Below are 15,925 nucleotides of genomic sequence, written 5' to 3'. Positions count from 1 at the left end.
TGCATTGGTAGATTTTTATGAATCATTGGAAGCTTTAGCTATGATGGGGTCTATTTCAATCAAACTGGGCCCTGCCCCCCCAAAGACCCCTTACTGACATGTATAATGATACTGGTTATCTTGTGAAGCCTGCCAACAGTCAGTAGCTAAAGGACATCCTGCAGTGCCTACAGCATTCACTATTCAAAACCTGCTTGTAGATGTTAAAGTTTAAATTCACCAGATTTGTGTTTACTGTTCCATTTTTGGGTACCACTTATGTATTTCTGTTCCCTTCACAAAAAGGTTTGCTCCACGTTTTTATTACTTTCATTAACTTTGCAAGATGTTTTTTTCATGTTTTTGACATTTTCACCAATTCCCCCCCTGAATAATTCATGGATCTTGATGGAAAAAAAATGATCAGGCATAGTGAGGGGACTGATATGTGAGGGTGGGAAATTTGGTGCGGCTTGACTGAATATAAGGGGACTGTTGCGCCTTGGCGTATGTTTGCACTCCATTGAGTGGCATTCTAGTTTTAAGTAATTTTTGATAGGTAACACATTGTGCTACACCCTCTGTCTCAGTACATGAAGGTCACTCCCCAACACTGGTGGGGGTACTATACTATTCGTCCTTACTTGCCCTTTCTTTACCCTGGAAAGATGGATGCAGACTTAAATAAGATCTATTTTCCAAACCTGCCCCTTCTCCCAATTGAATGCAGGGTTTTACATTAAGACAGAAATTTGGAAAGAGTGCTGACAATATGGATTATCGCTGAAAATATATGAAGGGTGAAAAGTGTGGAAGAGACAAGGAAACGGAGGGAGTGAGTATAAGAGAGAGGTGTGTGCATATATCCATATGTCTGTATTTAATTTCTTTGTGCTGTGGGGATTCCATTACCTTTTAGCAGGGAGAGAATTATGTCACTTATGAACACCATGTGTCTGTCTATCCTGTTGTACATGGGAAACGTTTATTAGATTTTGCAAGCTGAAAATGAAGACTGCGCCACATGCAGTTCTGTCATGGTTTGATGTTGACCTAAATGAAGTCTGCCAGCATGACTATTCACGAGCATGTAAAACTTCACTGCTGCTGTGGGGCAGTCTATACTGTGTATACCTGATGCGATCTATACACACTGCTGAATGGTTTCAGTTCACTGAGGTTGATGGTTTGTTTTCTTTTCATTATTTTTATTTTATTTGGAATAGATGCATTGGCTTAGATTGTGTCTGGTCCAGCTCCTATAGGCGGTTTCAACCATGACCTGCCTGAATGTGTTTTTTTCACATGCACCTCCAGTTATATATCAGGGAAAACTTGTTCCTGAGGCCTCTTCACCAACGCAGAAAGTGTGAATAGAAATATGGATCAAAGATCAACTGGGAGAGTGATTTCTTGTTAAGTCCTTATTAGATAGCATGAATTAGGAGATTTGAATGTCAACAGAGAGGGAGTGTGGCTTTGTTGATTTCTACTAAACCCATTTTAAATGATTACTTACTTTATCCTTGCAGCAGGTACACCTTTTCTGTAAATGTCAAAATTGACCAGTGTTGGAAACTCATCCCATAATTTAAGCATGCAGGTCATTTTAAGCCTAAAAACCACTTAAATCTCAGTCCCTCACCACATTCCTGTGCCACCCAGACTCCAAATTACTGTAAACTAAACCCAAAGCCACACCGTGGCAACGGAAGGGTGTCAATTTGGACAGGAAAGAATTTATTTGAACGTGCCTAGAGTTTCTCTGGCTCAGCTCCCTGGTGAGGATGTGGAGAGGGCCTGTCTCTGGTTTCTGTCCCTTGACGTGTATGCCACATGCACCCCAAACAATAGCCAATTCATCCTTGTCTTTGTCTGTCTGCAGCAGCAGGCGAGGAATGAAAAACACCTCAACTCTCGCCTAAGCGAGAATGCACATAGTGCATGCACAGATAGAACACCTATAATTATGTATAAGAAGAGAGCAATATACATTATTTTTTAAGAGACTGAGAGATATAGTATTGAATGACAAGAGAAAAGGTCATTATCCAAAACATATGACCAATGATTTAGACAGAATTCTGATAATATTGCTGTCAAATTCCTGTATTAGGAATATACCATACACTTTCATCTGGGGGATGGACCAATCTAATCTACATAAATGAATTCCGAGGTTAAACTTGGTATTGGCATAATGACCATATTAAGTGAATCAAAGATTCAGAATCATGATCAAGAATGACCAAAATGATGGGGTGCCCGGGAGTTAAAGCACCAACTATGATCTGCAACATCCTTTATCTTTACTGTCTACTGTCAATATAGGCATACAAATGACCAAGATGCAGTGAGGTGCACAGATTTTAAATTTGGTAAACAGAAAACTGGTATCAAATTGATAATTGTTATCTGCAGATACCCTGGGCTGAGGTACTAGAATCGAGAGAGAACATTGGATTAATTCAGCCCTACTTACATTCATAAATGGATATCATTTACAATCTCCCTCTGACTACCTGGTATAACCTTAGCTGACTGATTCTTATCCGTCTCATATTTCTGTGATTCCGAAATATCTGGGAGGCCCTGCGATGGAGCTGTGACCCAAAATGTCATGCCCTTCAAATGAGGAAACCAGCTCAGTTTGTTTTTTCTTCTCTGCAGCCTTCGAGCATGACACCCATACATGCACTGTGTTGAAGTTGTTTTTTACTTGGGTAGCATAGAGAAGTAATTGATTCACAGCATCTTGTGTGGACACAGACTCTAGGTTCTGTACACACTGGGGCAGCTGGCTCAGGTCACACTCCAGAATAATAAACCTGTATAGGGGTGATGTGTGTGAACCCTACTGGACAGTTCCCCCTTCTTCTCTATTCTTCCCTCCCCCAGGTTCTACACCCAAGCCCAGGCCAGAGAGCGGAGGTGATGATGGGCCCCAGAGTTCCCCAGTAGGCCTCTCTAACTGGTCCCACCCTGAATGGGTGTCTGTTCCTTGACATCTCCATCTCTCATCACCACCCCATCAATCCCGTACCTCTGTGACCATCCCTGCAGAAACAGGGCTCCACTTTGTCCCAAAACCCACCCCATTTCCCCACTAGGCCCCCAGCCTCATAGACCCCACTGTGCATGGGTTGTGACAGCTACCTGACAGCAGAGGCCCCTAAATTACCAAAATTTTAGCCCAAACCTCCCTCTGTCCCCCAATGCATCAAAACACCATTGGTAGAAGCACCAGCATCCCCCAACATATCCAAATACCATGTGTCTGTCCAAGAGTGAGAGACCATCCCCCACTTTGTATATCCATAATGGAGCCCCTCTACCTTGCTTTCATCCACATCAAGGTTCCCTGACCCAGTAAACGCCTGCATGATCAAGGCCTCCACAGGGAATAGAGGTGGATGTTATCATAGCATTCCAGCCCATGTGAAAGTATGCCAATTAGCATAGCTGGAGAATGTTGTTTTGCTAGCCTCTTTCACTAAGCCCCCTTCCCAATGACAGGCGGGGCCCATGTGGCTGGCTGTCACTGGAATTGCCATTCATGCTGAAAATTGATACTTTCTGTTGCAGCTGCTCTGAGATTTATTGCACAATAGGAAAGAAATATAAATTCTACAGTAGGTGGCATGTAACCAGTCCTGTCAATGTCAAATATGACTCAACAAAAATTCCAGTAATACTCTTGTGCAATAGGTTTTCCCAATGTTCCTTGGCTCTGCGGTGTTGGTGCTCAAAATCCAGTGATGTTAGCTGACTGACGATATGCTTTGATAGTTATTAAAGTTGGCTAGCCACGCCGAACACACTTCCACTCTAACCTAAGCAGTTTTGTGATTATCTTTTGTGTGTGTGTGTGAGTGTGTGTAGGGTCACCATGTGCATGTATTCACTTGTTTCATACTCCAGTCGTCAGACAGGTTTATTAGGTGTTTGCACTGCAGAGTAAACATGAGTTCAGACAATGTGAAAAAAAAATCTGGGTTCTCGACTCAGCCCTGGCTCTGTAAATGGAAAACAAAAAAATGGTGCGGACCGCACCACACAACACCGCGAGCGCAGTTTGTAAACATCACTCGTCGACATCTTAAGAGACGTGCTAGCGGGTTGCCCTGCTACTTTGTGGTTTTGGCCTAGTGGTCAGTGCGTCAGTCTCCCAAACCCGGGATCGGGGGTTCGTGGCCCAGTCAGAGCAGTAAAATCACAACAACAACAACAACAATAAGGAGAGACAAGCTTTCTCCAGAATCACTTACTGCCCCTTTAATTTCCCAAAAAATTAATTACATTGGGAAGTGTGGTCAGATTATGAAGTCCGTTAACCTGGCACTTCTGGTAGTGAAACAATGACCCACTTCACAGAGCACAGACTGTTCTGTAGAAGAACTGGATCTGGTGTCCTGATGATGTCAGCCATTGGTTTGAATTGAAGCTGATTTGAAGCCCAGTTGTGGCTGCAGGACTTTTGAACATGTGGTATTTTAATGTTACTCGAAAAGATGACCACAGACTAAGAGACAAAGTTCCAGTGATTTAATTATATCACACTTACTCACACTTGGTGTATGATCATTCTCTTTTCAACTTTTTAAAGACGGGTGCAAAGCACATTTTTATTTGCAATGTTCAATAGGCCTACATGTATGGGCTGTGTTACATCTGTGAGTCCTTGGACTGTGGCAGGAAGCCGACAGACATAGAAGGAACATACAAACTTGCAGAAGTTTGTCTAGCTGTGAGGAGACTTGACTAACTACTCCACCACCCATGGTGTGATCAGCTGTATTGCCAAACTAGTATGTGTCCTTAAACAACACAAAGATTAAGGGTATAACCATTGGCGTCCCTCATACACCAAAATTAAGCCTAAATTATACTTCTTTGTGGACATGCACGTGGACATCTGCAGACAGCGGGTGCTCTTGTAGTATCAGGGCTCCATGGATCGGCACAGACTCATCCAAACAGACATAACATATTGGTAGGTACACAGACTTCTGGGCAGAGTCTCACATTCACAATCTGATGACGAACTTAATCTCTTCCAGATCCTGATGTAATCGTAGGGGCAGAAAGTAGAACATTAGCCTTACACAGTTTGTTATCGCTACCATCTCAGGGCTTGAGAATGTCTGCTCAGTTGATTTAGTCCACAGCTATGAATTTAGACAGTAAAGATACAGTATCTGTAGTCTATGTTTAGAGGCAGGTCTTCTGGACCAGTTTGAGCTCCACAGCAGGAACTTGATCAAAAGTCTCTACTGCCGGTCACTGTTATCTGCCACTATTGATTCTGTTGCACCTGCTCTTTTGAAGAAATAAATAATCGATTTCATGCTTTGCATACTAACTAACTAACTAACAAGGAAAGCTATCTAACTATACAGCTCCGTCCAGCACACGAGTGTTAAGGTGGATCACAAGATTTTCTTTACTATAAAGTATTTGTTCATTGCAGTGGCCATGTCGCCGTCACTGTTGTTGCGTTTTCAACCTTTTGTTGGAAAAAATAGATGTAGTTATTGGGAAACACGGCACACAACTTTTAGTGTACTGCAAGAGAGAGGCTGCAAAATCTAACAATAAAGATCTCACCAAGCACATAGTAAGATACTGAGCTGACATGTCCTTTCTTGATAAGTGTCCGTTGTAATCACACCGGTGTTAACATGAGTTTATTACCTGGTGGGAACATTTCCACACCGTGGCCTTCCTAGTACATGTGCTACCCAAATAGATTTTACAGTTAGCACACTTCTATTTTTAAAAGCAAATACTAGTGAAATGGTGGCACTGTCAAGCCCTGCATTTAACTAAATTAGGTTTGTGTTTGGAGCTTTCAGATTTGTCACCGCTCTAGTTTGGGAATAACGCATTTCCAAATTCCCAATCCCATGCAGCAGTAGCACAGATGGACCCACGACAACAAGCCTTGATGGATAAATTGAATTTTTGCAATATTTGTGCTATATTGAAGGTTTGCAAAACAGCATTGCTGAAACCAAATGGAAGAGAACGCATCATAAACAGTGTCAATCCCATTAAACCTTTGACTGCAGAGCCACCATGTTTTTTTGTCGAGGCTGCAGTGATTTAAATGAAGAGGCACAGAGAGTGGAGTCCACAGTGTGCACTAGACCTCTACCCAACCACATGCCCTAACCTCAAACAATGTGCTGTAACTCTGAAGCATTGTTTGAGACACGAGGCACACTCTTAACGCTGGCTCTGGATCCAACCTGACCACGACACCAAATGCCTTCGGTTCCCTCAAAAATACTACACATGCTTCTGTCCAAATCTAGCACACACTTCCTACAGCAAATAACCACTTGAGTACATTTGCAGTGCGCTCTGACTCTAACCAGAACTGCTCCACTCCTCCACTTTCCATTAAATGCTATCCTCCTGTAGGCGAAATAAAAACAGGCATTGCTGTCTCGCTGGGCCTTAATGTGTTATTGTAGACAAACCTTCTCATAAATTTAATTTCTTGGCAGAACAAGTTGAAACTAAAAAGGAACCTCCAATTTTAGTGTTGTTTTTTGTATTTTATTTTTATGTCTCAGTGCCTGACAAACAGTTCTGTCTTGGTGGGGGTAAGTCATTATGTCCAGCTGCCAGCAGGGGGCCAGGAGGGTTGAGAGAGGGTTGTCAGGTGAGCGGATGTTTGCCGCATTAGGGCGGAATTTGCAGACTCACTTGCCAAAGAGTTTCGTGGTCCAACAAAAAATGCAGTACCCCTACTCTGTTCTCTATGAATCAATGGACTTGCTGGTCTGTGCTGCAAGTGAGCATTTTGTAATTCCGGAGCTTAGTGATTTCTTTTTGTCAGTAGCATAAGAGCTAGGAATAGAAGTCTATAATTAAATGAGATAATCGACTTCTATGCCTACAGCTCTATTCAAAAATAACTACTACTAGCAATCATAATATATTTTACATATGTGTAAGCTCCCATCTCAGGTATGGAACAGTAGTGTTTTGTGTGTGTCTGGATTTCCATTCAATCTGCCCCCAAATCCCAAGGGACTTGTGGTTAGTGGCGTAGTGTGTAGGTTCCCGGGCTCTCTAGTTTTCTGCTGGTGGAGGGATATGTGATAGGATAGGTTGTGATGTATCTGTTATCAGTGTTTGTGTTTCTTTGCTGACTGCTGCAATGTTTTTGTTCCTGCAGAAGTGTGATTTGGCCTCAGGCTCTCATGGCTACTGGCTTCAAGTGGGATGTTGGTTTGGATTACAACAGGATCTTGATTTAAGATCCTGAGGCTTCCGGCAAATTCTCCGTACACATAAACAATTCACTAGTCTGGATATCTCTGTGTGCACTTTACAATTGAAGCTACTACATATCAACAGGGGTTTATTCAGCTATTTGTTTTGACTTGCTCATCTCGCCAATTTGAGATCTGATCAAACATGATAACAATGTCCCTGTGGGAGGTCCAGAATGTTATTTTGGATCGCAGTTGAATGAAAGAGGCCAAATAAATGAGCCCAGAAGCATTGAAAATGAATACGTCAAGAATTCATCCATCAATGGTACCGTAATGTGAAATGGCTTTTTCCTCTATTGCTCAGATATATTGTCATGATAATCAAATATGAGAATGATGGTCTTTTCACATTAAATTTTAGTCAGGATTGGACTGGTTTCATTATGTAATTCAGCGACCTTTAAGAATGTGATAAACCCTGTAGCAAGGACCACATTGCCTTTGTGAAAACTTCTTTTTGTCCCTAGGGGAAATAATACGGGTCTTTATCATATGTTTATTCTGCGAAGGAATAGCCTTATCGATTGGCAACCCAGCAGTCTACACGATCAGAGCTTTGTTCTGAATGTGTTTACAATTATGTTTGTAAATTCTGAAGAGGTATTTGCATGTTTGCTGCGCAGCGAAGCATGGATAAAGACTTGTGGGTCACTACTAGGTCTTGGAACAGGTTTCCTTGATGCAGGTGGATCTCCAATACACAAAGGTCTGATACTTGACGGATAATAATTCTGAAAAAAGGATCTGGATTCTGACCTAATTAGAAACAGGAATAATGACTTGTCATTTCAGTTTAGTCATCGTTTCAATAAGTTATAGGACTGGAATCATCCACTCACTGTAAATCTTAGTCCAACCTTGGGATGACTTGAAGAATCGTGGCTGCTGTTCAGGTCGAGGCTCCTCTCATGCACTTGCGACAGTGATTTATAAGGGATCAAACTGAAACCCAATGGCCCAAGTGGCTGTAAATTGTAGTCAGTGTTTCAGGTTGTTATGTAAAACCCTGTGTCATGGAGTTTACCCTAATGAAACAACCACTTTTTATTGTTATTTTTCTAATGGGTTTTTGTTTTCTCTTGGTTCGGTGCGAGTGTAAAGGCTGCATGGCTTTGTGTGTTTCTGTGCACATAGTAGGGAGAGCAACAAAGGAAAAGAGCATCTGTGTGTGCCAGAAAAACAATATGGAATTAATCAAGGGAACTGCTTGGTGAGCTATGGACTGGTTATCGCCGCCCCTCTAAAACGTCTCTCCCTAATCACCGTTCTGTCTTTATATAAACCTGTGACTTAAACCATCACCAGAGTGTCTGGGTTTACGGGACACATGACAGTCAAACTTCAGTTCATAGACACAAAGCCAGAGCCATTTGCTTCTTTCCTATAAATCCATTAAATCCCCCCATCCCCTCATTCTCAGTAAATATTCATTTTCTTCAAGTGTGGTCTGAAGTTGTGAAACACATTGATTGATGTCCGTGGCTACGTGTGAGTGGCCAGAGTCCTTTTTTTAAGCCAGGACACACTTCTCATGGTAAGTCTGGCCAACATTTGCCACTTGGGAGCACGTACAGCACCATGAAAATTGGGGGGACATCCTTAAAATTATACTAACTTTTTATGGCTGAAACAAATAACTGTGGAAAGTGGTTTATTAGATGCATATTCAGTGACATATTTGGAAAGTTGTATGTTTATACTCTTGTCAGGTGATGAAAAGTGTCTGCTCATCAAAGTGTCACTTACGCATTTCGTGCCTGACAACAGACTGTGTCACTTGGCACTTTTTAACTGAGCAGAGACGGTGTGTATGAAAGGGGTACAGTGGCCTGACAAACCATTAGCTCTGGTTGCTCTACTGCAACTACTCCATGTATATTTCTTAGTGTAAACATATATATTGCCAAGATGATAATGGAAATCATGCTCTGTATCGGTACAGAGAGCAGAGTCATCTGCAAAGAGGTGAACAAAGTTGTTGATATGGAGTCCACAGCATGTGCAGGCATGTGGTGTATTCATGTCATGGCTGAAGTTACAAATTGGAAGAGGCTTGATACTGCCTCCATAAAAACATCACATGCATGGCTGCACAATGATCCTGCCTCCAACAGACGGTCCAACGCTGTGGTTGAACTTAAAATGTTCTATAAAGAGACCGGCAAAGAGATTGCTGAAGGCTCTGAAAACAACATCATTTAGAAGCAACACTCAAGAGGCAAGACGTGCGGTTACCTTCTCTACATGTTTGCTCTTCAAGTTAGCCCTCTGTGTCGTTGGTCGTCTGAAAACACATTAATAACCAAATCAAAAATCCCTTGATGTTTGTGGCCCTCGTTGTTTACAGTAGAGTCCTGCAGGAAGGAGTCCTAACTAGTGAGTTAGATCCCTCGTCAATGTTTCTTTTAAGGGTCTTTGGTTAAATGCCTGATATAAGGTCTGTGTTTAACACAACCTTAAGACACATATCATTTTATTCTATGAAAAAAAATACTACTGGGGTTTGCCGGGACAATAAACATCATCACACTGAACATGAAACCTGATCTACTCAGTGGTCCACCTTTACGGCCTCATTGTGTTTATACGTACACTCTTCCAAACTAATAATATAACCTTTTAAGAGTGCCAATCCCAGCTACCATTGGGCGAGAGGAAGGCCAGGTCACCAGCCTATCACAGGGCTGATATATAGAGACAAACAACCAAACATTCAAACCTACGGGCAATTTAGAATTGCCAATCAACCTAACCTACACATCTTTGGACTCTGACAGGAAGCCGGAGTACCTGCAGCCCAGACTGAGGAAATTGTGGTATATGTTGCATATTTTAGACATGTAGACATGAAACTAACTTTTCTTTGTGCTTGTCTATCATCGATGGATTTCCCATTCATTTCTTAATGTGACAGTATTTTAATTTGTTAATTAAAGATTTTCTTCCCCATGATTCACCACTCTATGACAGTTTAACTACAGTCTGTCACCCTGACTTCATCAGCCATTAGGGACTAGATTTCACAGTCTCTGGGGGACGTTCATTTTTTGAAACTTCCCACATTTTGATGCCCACATAAACAGCCGAGAGAATTTCAAGATCAAACTCAATTGCATTTGAGAAAACTGTGAAAAATGCAGAGGTCAGAGGAGTTTTCTCCTCCACGTCAGACTATTCCCACATAAGTAGGTGAATGGGCTACTATTTTGGTTCCTTTAGGAGATAATTAAACGTTTCCCAGGGAGTCAGTAGAATGAGATATGTTCTGTTGATTGTGGCAGCCAGATTGCAAAAAGCAAGTAAAACTAAGAGCTTGTTTACACAGATGTTTTTTTCTCTGTGGCCATGGATTGTAACTCTCTTGTCTCTTGTCACTATGTCATCCCTTGTCTGGCATTACCATTTCTTTTTATTTGTGCACATTTTACTGCTGCACCTCTTGTTGCAATACTCATCAGCATGATGCTGAGTCACTCCTCACGACTGCCTCTATTCTTTGCATGTGTGAATGGCAGTGATAGTCGGGGAGCATTGAGAAGCCAAGTAGAGAGAAGACTGGCAGTACATGTACGCATTCATCCATCTTGGCAGCAGACCTGCGTCACTGGAGAGGAAGAGTGGCAGCAGCAGCGCTCTGCCAATCTCTCCGTCGGTCTCACTCCTGGAAAAGAAGGACTTCCACTGTTTATTAGATCAGATTCAGATTTTTATACTTTTTGTTGAGCAGTGAACAACACAGGTTCATGGAATTATGCATGCTTTGCTACAAGGGAGGATGCAGAGGGTGCAGTCCAAAGGGCTAACTGAATAAAAGTGCTGCAAACAGAATGAAGGCAGCAAAAAAAAAAAAAAGTAAAAGTCTTCAGCGACTTCAGTCCTTTATTACTGTGCCAGAAAGCTGTCTTGATCCAGCAAGGGACCGTTTCTCATTCAATTACGTGTTCCATGTGTGGCTTCCAAGGCTTCATGCAAAGCAGCTTCTGAGCAGGCCCAATTTTTCACACACATCCTCATCTCCAACACTCAGCCCATTGCCTATCAAAACAGGAGTGCACTTGGTCTGTCTGGCACTTGTGCGTACGTATGTTTCATATGCATCTGTACAGTGTATGTGTGCTCATTGTATTGTCGGGATATTTCCAAGAGTGTAAGTTGAGACACGTGCCAGGTTTACTCTCCCCACAGTGCAGTGCTGTAGGAACTTACCATAGATCTTGTTGAAATGGAATGTGTACAGGTGTTTTGGTTGCACGTGTCAATCATCTAGTTCCTTTGATGCAACTTGAAGGTATGGATTTTTGGGAACTTTGATTCTAGGTGATTCCAAGAGAATTTAATTTGTTATTTTTTTTGTTAAAATAGAAAAAATAAACTAAAGAGAAGACTGACTTCTGAGTGAAGCTTTGCTCGTGAAATGTGTCGTCTCTCAATCAGTCATATAAATGTCCACCTGCACTTATAGAAGTGGTAACTTGCAAAACATGATGTCAGGCTTGTTGTCGAATGAGACATGCTTATTTTGCCAATTCATTCATGTAATTATAGTTCAAAATCTACATAAATGATCATAATTAAATTGTGTCCCACTTTACGTGACCCTGATTTCTTTTTAGTGTATTGTGTAACTGTTGATCTTTGGCTTCCTTTTCATATCCTTTTGTTTTGTTAAGGCATGGGTGAATACAGGTTGCCATGCCAAAGCTTGCCATACCTGCACCAAGTATCAAGATGTTTGGCTACAGATGCCTGTTGACAGAAAGATTTGCTAGTTCTGGCATGATGCAGGGTGCAGGCACTTCCAGGACCAACACAAGTAGTATTTCTAGCATTTGAACTTCTTCACTGCACTCACTTGTTTTAACGTGAGACACGTTCTAACTTTTACTATCAGATTGTAGCAAAAAGCTCAAGTTGAACGATGGGCAACGGATCCCACCACTAAGGTCAGGCCGTGAGCTTCATTGAATTTAGACTGATCATTGTTCTGGCCTAAGAATGGGCGGGTGATATTTATACACACATTCAGTATACAGTACATTTACTTTTCCTAACTCCGTGTCAAGATAATGCTGTCACGATTATTGTGACGTTTGTTCGTATTGCCCCATGTTTTCCCACAGCACCTGCCTAACTTTTCATTGAATACTTAAACATTGGAGGACATACTTAGCCATGTTTTCCAGTGGAATAAAAACTTGTTCTCAACTCCTCGGATGAGTTTATGCTGCTGATTTATATGTTTGGTTAGTCTGCGTCCGGGACTATTTGGCTGCAAAGCAAATTAGCCCGCAGCATCACGAGATATTTACCCTACGGTTTTTTATGATGGTTGTTCTTGCTCGGTCCTGTTCTAAATCATCACAGTTTCAACATTTTTGTAACGTGTTGATCTCTGCTGCAAAGCCCTGACAATTGTTTATGACTACCAAAGATTGCAGCCTGTGTCTGTCTGCATGCAGAGAGGTTTGTGGTGAGATAGGCATGGATACAGTTACAAAACTAGAAGAAAAAAAACACCTTTAGAGGACTGAGGGTTCATTGTTTTAAACAGTAGTATATTAACGTATCACAATAATGACAAATAATGGAAAGTGATAATTAACTTTATAATTTCATACAAAAACTGCTTTAGCAACTTGCTGAGTACAATGAAATGATGTTGGCACTACAATTTGAACACAGCTCTTTTTGTTTGTTTATCACTAATGGAGGTTAATCAGATTTTTACAGCTGCTGAAATCGCTGCTGTAGATTTCAGTCAGTGTCCTATGGATGACCCAGTTTATTGGCAGTGTCTGGCTACAGCTGCATGGTAACTCTTTCTTATGTGTCCTCCAGCCGCGGTTCTGACCCTTGCCTCGACTGATTAGCCAAAGACAAAAGGCCGCACAGGTATGAATTAAATCTTCTCTTCCTAAAAGTTGACGATGACTTGCTGTCAGATATTCACACACACATTTAGTCAAGATCTACACATGAACACTCTTCTCTTCTGTCTGTCTGGTCGTGGTTCAGATATGGTTATCATTTTAATCCCCCTCTCTCCACCTCCCACAATGTGTGTGACTCCGATGCTGTGATCGTAGGAGCTTTAATTACATGCAAGAGCGCTTCACTCTGTGAACCGTGCCACGGTTTTCCCCTGCAGGATCTGGCTGCTTATTTATGTATGGATTTGCATTTTATTGGTCTGGATGATGCACAAGTGATAAGTGAGCAGCCAGCGATCTGTTTTCAGCTGCAGCTCAATCAGACCTGTGAAAAGAGCAGGGCAGGGACAGCGGGCTAACGAAACCAAGACTTAGTCCATTTTTTGTCGCTTTGATCCACATTACAGCTCTGCTGGACCGCAGCACGTTCCATGACCGCACCACTTTCCCCCCTCCTCAGCCTCACAGCTAATTAGTTCTGGTCTCCCCACTTTATTTCTGTTGACTGCAGGACAGTGACCAGAAGATTAGTAAGGAACAAGCCTGGGCTCGTGCTCTGCACACTGCAGCGCGAAGCACACACTATGTGTGTTTTGAACCGAGTGCGCTTGTGTGCACAGTGCGTTTGGAGGCATGTCTAAGTGTGTGTGAAAAGGCCTTGTGTGGAGGAGAGAGGGAGCCCTGGAGGCTTATCAATCTTCAGCACTTGGTATCACATCAGAGTCATTAAAGCCTCGGTGTTCTCCAGGAAAAAAGAGGGGAAAAAAGACTTTCAGGCAGGCTGACGTGTGGTGCTGCCGAGGTTGGCTCGGGGTCAATAGAGTAATGCTGGCCCGAGCTATGCAGGGTTCTGTCCTGTATCTCAGACCATGACTCAGAAGAACTATTAGCTGGAAGGATAAACAATCCCAACTGGGGTGGTTGAGTTTAGTTTGATCTGCACCACAACTGTGCTCAGCATCTCCTCGTTCTCAATCACACCTAGCACGAAGCTCCGGGGGCCGCTTAGGTACAAGCTGATGCTGGGAGGCAGTAAAGTGAGGACCTGAGCAAAGAGGGAGCGATAGAAGCGTAGACAGTCAGACAGATACTCAAACATCTTCTGATATGGAGGTTACACTAAGTCTGGCATGAGTGCTTTTGGCTTAAGGTCTGGGCCTGCGGAGGAGGATGAGAAGAGGGTGGGTTGGAGCGGGAGCAGAGGAGACGAGCGGGAGGTGCGGAGGCAAGTCTGGGTCGGGGTGGAAACTTGAATGGAGTGGAAACTGGGCTGGAGGCCACTCAGCAGATCCACCTTAACCCTGCCAGAGCAATCAGCTATCAGGAGTTTAGAGAGGGAACCATTTGCCCCCTAAGTGAATTCAGCAGGGGTTTGCAGGGATTTGGCCCGCTTTTTGAGCTCTAATGTGGGGATATTTTGGTAAGTGAAGCCCTCTTGTTTTCTGGAGAGGGTGCCAGAGCCTGTCTGCCTTTTTAATGGGATCACAGCGGCCACCCCAGGAACCACCGCCAGGTGAAGTGATTCCGCTCTCTATTTCCAGCTGTGTAAACATTCATGTGCATTCAGGCACACATTCACACACACACACACACACACACATACACACACACATGTAGTATCACTTCTAATAAAATGCTCGCTCGCTCACATTAAGGGAAATGCTCACTTTCCCTTTTGCACTCAAATAAAAACAAAGCTCATTTTTCTGCTTTTGAGAAGGTTCTTGGCCTTGTTAAAAACAATGAGTTGCTTGAAAGATGTAAACAAACTTAACAAGCGCTGGTGTTGTCTTTTCTCAGGCTGGGAACGTTCAAAGGAACATGAAACTGTCCCTCCTCTTTTCTTTGCGTTTCATTTCCTCGTAAATCCTTTGCTGCCAACATTAATTTCGGGTATTACTTTTTATCACCCCCCCCCCCCCCCCCCGTCATTAAGTTAGTCCTGAAAACGTATTGGACCTGGACGTAGTGATATTTCACAGAGTGTTTCGGTAAATCAAGGCAGAAAATGTTCATACCAACAAAGCGTATAGTTACCTACTTGGAATTTTGGAGCTCTATAGGGTGAGTTTGTGCAAAGAGGGAGGGAGGAATAGTGTCTTAGTGGCCAGGCAGTAGTTGTACTGTTAAAGGCATTTGGACTTTAACGCTCCATTGTTTATATAACCAAGAGAAAGTGGAGACTCCCTGATGGCCCTTTTGAAAATCAGATGCTGGAGATTTTTGCCTCTGCATTTTATGGCTTATTTGCTACCAAGGAGATTCTTAGATTTCTTGTGGGAGTAAATATCTCCTCACTGTGCACGTGTCAGGCAGAAGTTGCCAATGAGGATGGATTTAGCTGCTTGTGTACAGTTCGTTCTCTGTCCTCTGGACATGAACGGGTAATTTATCCACTTAAACACCTTTTACATTTAGTGAAGTGTCTTTGACTGCACGACACCCACAGCTCTGCTGTGAGCGAGAACCACTGCAAGGATATCTGCTCCACCTTTGAAACTCCTTCTACTTATGGTGAAATCAGTCCAGTGCCCTTCTTTATCAGAGCATATGGTTTTAGTTGCTGGCAGATGTGGGATAGAAACTGTGATGTTATGATCACTGTGATGGTATGCAGTGAACAAACAGGCAAAAGGTGAAATGTGTGTACAGTTGGTATATTAAAGACAGACTCACTACATAGGTTTAAAATGGTAATTCACGAAAACCGTTGACATTCAAGTCCCC

At 42.6% G+C, this 15,925-nt stretch overlaps 1 protein-coding gene across 6 annotated transcripts in view; it reads left to right on the top strand.

Moving 5' to 3' along the window:
* Positions 1 to 13,160, top strand: part of LOC118315576 — a 39,452-nt gene extending 26,292 nt beyond the window's left edge. For 4 of the 6 annotated variants that reach the window (XR_007030987.1, XR_004794883.1, XR_007030986.1 and 1 more), the window contains one exon: positions 2,878 to 3,800. Coding sequence is in view for 2 of the 6 variants with exons in the window: in XM_047333321.1 (XP_047189277.1) it covers positions 2,878 to 2,940 (63 nt within the window). In the remaining 4 variants the exon portion in view is untranslated. Of the gene's footprint in view, positions 1 to 2,877; positions 3,801 to 13,106 lie in introns of those variants that run through there. The other 2 variants (XR_007030988.1, XM_035642959.2) reach the window with 2 other exon arrangements.
* The last annotated feature ends 2,765 nt before the right edge of the window (positions 13,161 to 15,925 follow it).

The sequence above is a fragment of the Scophthalmus maximus genome, chromosome 7 (genome assembly GCF_022379125.1).
Source record: "Scophthalmus maximus strain ysfricsl-2021 chromosome 7, ASM2237912v1, whole genome shotgun sequence".
Taxonomy (NCBI): Eukaryota; Metazoa; Chordata; class Actinopteri; order Pleuronectiformes; family Scophthalmidae; genus Scophthalmus; species Scophthalmus maximus.
Note: the sequence above shows the minus strand (reverse complement) of the source record. Positions and strands in the feature narration are given on the sequence as shown.